Source organism: Vollenhovia emeryi, unplaced genomic scaffold (genome assembly GCF_000949405.1).
Source record: "Vollenhovia emeryi isolate VEMERY1.0 unplaced genomic scaffold, V.emery_V1.0 DF939209.1, whole genome shotgun sequence".
Classification (NCBI taxonomy): domain Eukaryota; kingdom Metazoa; phylum Arthropoda; class Insecta; order Hymenoptera; family Formicidae; genus Vollenhovia; species Vollenhovia emeryi.
Window position 1 is genome coordinate 195,217 of NW_011967157.1, and position 7,963 is coordinate 203,179.

Sequence of the window (7,963 nt, forward strand, 5' to 3'; positions counted from 1 at the left end):
CCGACGTGTCGATGTTAATAATTACAGGGACGCGAAATAAGCGTTGATTTTATCTCACACATTCACACGTACATATATCTTTTCTTTATTCATATACATCTGTTTTCTTATATCGGGTTTCACAATACGTCTGTATGAGGATCTGCGGTTCATAGAACATCCAACAAGCTGAATTCTCAACAGAGATAAAATATACACATGAAAAAATATACCATGTACATTTGTAGCCGCACATATACAACGTTCTGTGCATATCTATGTACAGATATACAAATGTTACGTGTTTGTACAACAGGAGATTTATATGTAATATATTATGCGGGTATCTTATTAAAAAAATATATATATATTACAGCGCGTTTTTTTTTTAAATTGTACGGACGATAAAATACTTGTGTATGGTTGCATTTTGTTCATTTATCTACAGCTACTGGCTCTGTTTGTGCATTTTGTTTTGTACATGAGCTTTGTCTCCCTTATTCGATACACTATAATTATTTTAACTTTGAGAAGGTAACTTCGAAAAGGTAACTGAAAAATATCTCACTTGCCATCTATTTGCAAAATAAATCGGTAAGTTGCTAAATCACTACAAATATAGCGGTGGTTCTCTCGTCATCTAAAACAAGTTTTATAAAATGTTAATATATAATATTATCAAAATAACTGCATTTTTTAAGCTGCTTTTTCGTCTTTAATTACTCTACGAAATAACGAAATATAGGACTGTGTGTTGTATCGATATACAGTATAGATAGACTGTAGCATATTTTATGAAAATTTCATAAAAATTCGAAAACTGTAGACTGTGATAAATATATAAAAACTTAAAAAAATGTTTCTAATAGAAATCAATATATTAACGACGATCTACGTCTACTTTCGAGTGCTATCGTAAAACACATATATAATAGAAAAAAAACAACGCTAACACATACAACAAAAATCTGAAAGATCCTATAAGATCTCAGTAAGACACTGAATGCTTGCAAACATTTTTCAAGTCGTTTTATATTAAAAAAAAATTAATATAACACGCGTCTTCTCATTAGCTGCCATCGGATCCATTTGAAGAGCAGTCTTCGAACTCCGGCGCGTTTGGACCTCTCTCCAATATGCGGAGAAGTTCTGTTACGTGTCTTATTGTAAAATCTGGCTTAGGATCGTCTCCCGAAAGACGAGGTTTATCGGTAGTAGGTATCCACACTGTTCCGTATAATCCAGCCTCGATCCCACCTACATAATAATTTAACATTTCATTTACATGTCTAATATAATATCCTTCGAAGTAAATATTCCAAGTACAATTGTGGAAGATTATAAAAGTAGGCGCGTAGAACTAATGTGGTAAAAAACGGTATATAGATTCACGATTTTCAGGATTTAAGCTTTACAAGTTGGGCTACCTACATCTTGCCTTGTGACCCACATTGGCGGTTCTCTTATATTGTTTAATTATAAAAATTGTTAGAAGAAATTCTACCTAAAATATCGGTCTCCAACTTGTCACCGACCATGATGCACTCCTCGGGTCTCACGTTGAGAAAATGGCAAGCCTTTTGGAATATCTCGGCTTCTGGTTTCTCCCACGGCAGATCACCGGACACCAGGATAACGTCGAAGTATTGCTCCAGCGACAGTTTGTACACCTTCTCCCACTGGGCATTTGACGGGCCGTTGGTAATCAGACCCAGCAGATACTTCTTTCTGAATTGACGCAGCATAGAAACTGTGTTCGGCGTCAGCATCATGTAATGGTATCTTAAATAGAGCCATCTTTCGTAAACCTTTTTTGCTAGATGCGAGTACTTATGGCCCAGCGCCTTGCTCCAAAGAATGGTACGCCAGGCGTCCAATGTGAGGGTCGCGTTGTCCGGACACTTTCTAAATTGTTTCAGATACGTAGCTGTTATCTTGGTCGACGCATCTTCCGGAATACCGTATTCTCGCATCAATTCCTCAGCCAACTGTAGGTAAACGCATACAATGAGAGTCATTAGCTCTCTTTTATTTCAATCATGTTTTGTGATAAAGAATGACGAGTGAAGAACTGAAAATGAAGGAGAAGATGAGGATGAAAGCAATTTCCACACTCAATAAAAATGCACACAAGACGGCTATCTTGTTCGTCGCAGAATAAAACGTTTCTCTTCATTAAAAGAAAGGGGGGGGGGAATTAGACTTTTGTTAGTAAAGCGATTTCTCGACAGACAAGATATAAAGTAGCTGAAGAGACAAATATTGATTGTGGAGCTGATTAATTAACGAAGGTCTCAGGACGACAGGATACAGCGGTCAGTTAAGGATTTTTAGGACACTTAATTATTAATGATTACCTAGAAAATGCATTGATTCATTGAAATACTCGAGCCGATTAGTGGACACTCGAAGTGGCACCCGCGGACGTTGCTGTAATCACAACAAAATGAGTTGTGCCAACAACAACTACATCACATGTTATTTCCAAAGCCTATAAGTTGTAGCTGAAAGATTTCTGGATATTAAAACGTGGACTCGTCCTTGGGGAAAGTATGTGCTGCGTACACAGCTCGCAGTTAATCGCGCAAAATTAGTTAGTCTCTGCTATCCAGTAATCTTTCTTTAATATCTTTGTTAAAAATAACTTCATTAAAAACGTTAGGCACATAAAGTGATAAAGTGGATGATGGTGATGAAATCAAGCGAACGCTTACAAAATTCTTCCATTTAATAGGAAAGTGCTTCTGTCGTTACAAAAATCTTGATTAGAGCATCTTAAGATTAAATGTAACGTTACAATACAACAATCTTCGCTTCCGCGACGTAGCGAAGTAAGGAAAAGCACACTTGATAATATCTCACAGACAAACGAAATGTACATATTAAAGTCTCGTGTAAGAACAAGTAATGTACCTCTGTATACGTGATTTACGAAGAGTTTCTTCGAGCGATACATTTCTTAGCTTTCCTGCTTGCCAGGAAACTATTTCCAGACGTGATGCCGTCTAAATATACACTGGACTACGCGCACATACGCATTACGAATATCGTACGAAAGAGACGCGTAAAATGATAAATTCAAGTCGCAGAATACTAAAGAAGCTACTTTACAAAGTTGCCCTTTATACATTAGTGTGATTAATGCATTTTTCGCTACCTCTACAATGCCGCAGAATATTTTTGTACATCGCTCGCGCATTACAAAAGACGAAAAGCTAATGCGGTAACGTTCGCCCGGTGCTCGGTCCTAGTCTCCGAAGAGACGCTTTCCAAGCTCCATCATACGATGATTTCGACAGACGGTTAACGCGCCGCATTTTTTCAACACCGACGCGACGCTATCATCAGCCTTCACCAAGTGGCACAGCAGATCCTCGAAGGCGGATTTGACGTTCTGCTCCAGACCGCCGATCTTCACTCGCTTCAGCGTCTCGATGATCTCCTCGGCCCAGCCGGATTCTATCATAAACTGCGATAACCAGGGTATCACTTGCAGCACGCCGGTCATCGTCTGCATCCCCAGGAACCAGAGCTCCATCAGCTCCATCCAGTGTTCCTTGTAAGATATGGCGACCACCAGCTCGGTGGGATCGTTGCTCTCGTCGATAATGTACGCGTCCCACAGGAATCTTATGGTGGCCTGAATGTAAAGGCATATCGAGAAGTCGGTCTTCTTGATGCGTTTCGCCTGCTGCTTCATCAGCAACAGGCCTAGGACCGCCAGATGGCCGTGCAGCACCAGGTTCTCCGGGATCTGCTTTAGCACCGGCAGATTGTTGTAGATGAACTTGAGCAGCGAGACAAACGTCGGCGACTCCTCGACCAGTTTCGCCTCCAGCACGGTGATGTTCATCAAGACGTTACAGAGGGACACCATCGCGGCCCTCGAGTCCTTCATTTCCTCCAGTATGTGCAAATCCAGCTCCTCCGTGCGGTTGCCGTCTTGCAGAAGCTTGAGACGCTCCGACCTCGGCACCGGCGGCTTCTTGTAGTCCACGATGGTCCAATGATAGGACAGACACTCGAACAGGACCTCGTCCTGCTTATGCTGAAGAAGGATTTTCCTGGCGGCCTCTTCCACAGCCAAGTAGCACAGAGCAGGCAACAGTAATCTGAGTACGTCGACCTCGCTTATCGGGTCGTGAACGGTCGGTTCGCCGGACGACGTCCCCTCGTCCGCCTTAGCCCTGCACTTGGCTTTCTCGGCCAGTTTCCTGTTTCGATGCGCGTAAAAAGTATTGTTAGCCACCGTCAATACGTACGGCAGCACCGCGTAGACCTGAGGACGCATCGCGCTCGTCTCCTGCGCCATCCATGCCGCGAGCACCCTGACGACGGCGCACATGAACATCTTCTCCCTCACGTCCGTCAACGTTTTCATCTTGGACACGGAGCTCAGCAGACCGATGACAGCCGCGAAGGCGCCCTTCAGCGCCGTGTACAGCGACTGCTTTTCCTTCTGCTCCAGCTCCAGCTGGTCCGTAACGATGTAGCCGATCGAGATCTCGAGAATGATGAAGCAAGCCGTGACCAAGTCGGCGTTCTCGAGCACAGTCTTAAGCTGCTTGTCCTCCAACTGCATCCTGACCTCGATCGACGCCAGCTGAATGAGCAGGAGGAAGAATATCTTTGGCTTTTCCTTGTCGGACATGGCCCAGTCCGCGCCCAACAAATCTATCATCACCGACGCGAGTTTCAGGGCCGGGTCCCGTTGCTTCTTGCCTATCTTCGATCCCAGAATATCGCTCAGGCCCTTGTGAATGCTCAACGGCCAGGACTCCTCCTTTGCGCTCGCTGATATCACTTCCTTCCTGCAGGATTGCAGTAGAGCCTGCAGGATGGCGGACACCTCGAACTTTCTCTCCGTGTGATCGGTCTCAAAATCTAAGGCAATCTTGTTGATTATAGCGTGGAAGGGAGCGGTGTCCGTCGGACTCCAAGCTTCTGGTCCAAACGTGCCGACCAACGTGACTAGAATGTTCAAGGCCTCGTCCGTCTGGAAGGTCTTTTCCGCGTATATGTCGCACATCTTCGGAATCGCCTTCTGCTCCAGTAGCGCTTTCTGTCCGGGTGGATGTTGCGCGATGCACTGCAGGCAGGTGAAGGCTTCGCTGACGATGATCAGCATGTCGTCCGGCGCATCCTCGTCAATCTGTGACACTATCTCCAGCAGCGCCGGGATGTGCTCCACCATGTCGGGATGGGAGGCCAATTCGGGTTCGCTGCAGAACGCCGAGAGAACGGACAACGCCACCGACTTGTACACCTGCGGCGGGCAGTCGACGGGTACGCTCGCGCTGGACAGCAGCTTCTTGAGGAACCGGGCCCCGATGGCCTCAAAGAGCATCCTCTTGGCGGCGGCGTCGCAATCCTTGCCGTTCACCAGCTTCGTCACCATGAACAGCGCGGCGAACTTTTCCGAGTCCGTGTCCACCGCCTTCAGGATGGCCGCGCACTTTGTCACACCCTCCGGGATACTCATGGCGCTACGGCTGTCTCGCGAGAGACGAACGAGAAGGGACGAGGAGGCTCCAGCACCGAGATGTCGTCGACGTTGCCGGCGTCACGGGAGAGCGCAGTTTCCGAGAGCGTTGCGACTCGAGGTGGCGTCGGACCGGCTGTTCGCGCTGTCCGTCACGCAGCGCGGTCGAGAGCCAACTGGCAGAGCTCCCAGAAACGCTTCTCTCGCCGCCTAGCCTTGCCCTTTGACACACTCACCGCAGTGGCCGAGAATAAACCCACCGGACGATGAATGCGTGCGCGGAACACGTGCGCCCGCCCGCCCGCCTGCGTCGCAGCTGCTCCGCCGTCAGGAAGTATCTCTCCGAACGGTCGTGCCGGGGGAATCCCGTTTCGACGCGCGCCTCGGATAACCTTAAAGCTACCTCCGCTAACAACGTCGGAACAATACATTAGATACAGGGCGGAGCGTCGCCGGGTCAATTAGTCAGAGACGTCTAATCGCCATCTTCGCGCGCGGCTACGGTCAATGATATTGTCTCGCGACGAACTTCTCGTCGGGGCAAAAATTTGTTGGCTCGGCTTAAAGCGGCTCTCTCTCTCTCTCTCTCTCCCACACCTTGAACTCGTCTCGCGACCAACTTCGGACTTTGCGCCGCGGTTCCAGCGCTCCTCGAACGTCCGTCCTCGCGTTCAGCAGTCAGCTGCACTTTCCTTGCACCTTTCCGTGCGCGCGCGCGCCCAGAGAGACGGCGAGGGATCCTAGCATCTAGGGGGGGGGGGAAAGGGCGCGCGGCGAGGAAAGCGCGCTCGGGAGCCTCTCGCGAGGAAAGCGCGCTCGGGAGCCTCTCGCGAGGAATCCGCGCGAGGGTGCGAAACGCGGCGCCGAGAATAGCCGCCGCGCCGCGAAGAAAGCGCTCTATATCGGGGAGTCGGCTCGTATTACACGCAGCGGCGAGGGGCGGGAGGGAGGGAGAAGGGAGAGCGAGCGACTTCTATTCTTGCGACGCGGGTAAGTGCGAGATCGCGCGCGGCTGTCGCGAGGAAGCGATACGCCCGCCTGATCTCTCGGCGGCGAGCGGTCTCGCTCCGGGGTCCGGGAGAGGGTGACACGCGGGTCAGTTCGGGGCGGCGGGAGGGGGGGAAGGGAGAAAGGTCGGTTCTTAAGGCTTTAGAGACGGTCCTCTCGTACCTTGCGGCAAGTCTGACCGTCCGCTCTCCTGGTCTCCACGAGAGTGTTGTCCAGGTCGAAGAAGACCGCGCTCGGACTCGGGGACGCGCTAGACGACGACAGGGATCGTGTGCCGCGCCGCTCGTGAAACGCAGCTTCCATCGCCATTCCCTGCTGACGGCTGACAGCGGCGCCGTTCGGGTGCACAAAGAGCACGCACGAGCGCGCTCCCTCATTAATTTGCATATCGGCGACCATGAACTGAGAGGAGCGACTTGATCGGCCGCGGCTCACGCAAATGCAATACAAATTGTGCGCTGGGAGAGGGGGGGCACGAGTACGTCATAAAAGACGAGCTTAAGGTGGCCATGTTGGATGTATTCGCGGCATAAAAAGAGAGCAATCGAACGCGCATTATTTGCGTCTCCTGTAGGCGAGTACGGTTACAATTAGTAGGAAAGACAGATTCCTGGGTTATATTACGATATCCTGTTGTTTGCTTTAGAACGCACTACCTGGAAGGGCCACATCCAGTCTGAGTAACGTGTGTACCCAATGAGCGTCAGTGCTTTTAATGCGCGTTTTGTTGCATCAGCTGCGTTCGGCATTGCAAATCCGAGGCGTCAGAGTGCTCTTCCTCCCTTCCTCTCTCATTCTCTCTTCGCTCGCTCGAATGCAAAAGAGCACTCCGACACCTCGGATTTGCAATGCCAAACGCAGCTACTGGCTTCAAGAGAATGTTAATTGTGTGTTCAAGATGTGCGTATTTAACACGTTTGGGCATGTTTGAGATATATAATTTTATAGAATTTTCTATATACATGCTTATGCATTAAAAATTATGCATAGGCGGTTAATGGTACAGTTTTTTGGAATGTGCATTTAATGCAGACAAACACGTGCATTAAATGTGAATTTAAATGTACATTTAAAGCATATTTTACGCGCATTGACGCTCCTTGGGTAGCAAGAGTGTCTGCAACTATCTATCCTGTTCTTTGCGCAAGATGTAACCACGTAATAGACACAGTAATACAAAGTATATAATAAAATAATACAACCTGCACGTGCGTATTACAGTAAAGATACGAAGGACAAATATATTTGAGGATAATGACATTCTTTATCAGCTGTGGCCCTTGCAGGTATACTTGCTTCAAGTTCATAGTCTATTCTTATTTGAAGATGTCTTTAGCCTCGTCTACATAGAAGTCGTAAAGTTGTAGTCGTATGAATAGTCAACTATGATTGGTTAATTCTAAGGCTGGGTCTACATAGGATGTAATAAGTCGTGTCGGAAGAAATTGACCAATCACAGTTCATTATTCTTCGACCGTAAGGGATGGCGCGTGG

The 7,963-nt window shown here is 47.9% G+C and overlaps 2 protein-coding genes across 2 annotated transcripts; both read right to left on the minus strand.

Moving 5' to 3' along the window:
* Nucleotides 1–61: 61 nt before the first annotated feature.
* On the minus strand, nucleotides 62–6,892 carry LOC105561235 (N-acylneuraminate-9-phosphatase). The gene is made up of 3 exons (XM_012011029.1): nucleotides 6,632–6,892; nucleotides 1,484–1,967; nucleotides 62–1,236 (listed from the first exon to the last, which is right to left on the minus strand). The coding sequence occupies exons 1-3, from the start codon at nucleotides 6,866–6,868 to the stop codon at nucleotides 1,049–1,051; spliced, it is 909 nt and encodes a 302-aa protein (XP_011866419.1). The 5' UTR covers nucleotides 6,869–6,892; the 3' UTR covers nucleotides 62–1,048.
* On the minus strand, nucleotides 2,690–6,135 carry LOC105561234 (neurochondrin homolog). Its single transcript, XM_012011028.1, has one exon. The coding sequence runs from the start codon at nucleotides 5,459–5,461 to the stop codon at nucleotides 3,227–3,229; it is 2,235 nt and encodes a 744-aa protein (XP_011866418.1). The 5' UTR covers nucleotides 5,462–6,135; the 3' UTR covers nucleotides 2,690–3,226.
* Nucleotides 6,893–7,963: the final 1,071 nt, after the last annotated feature.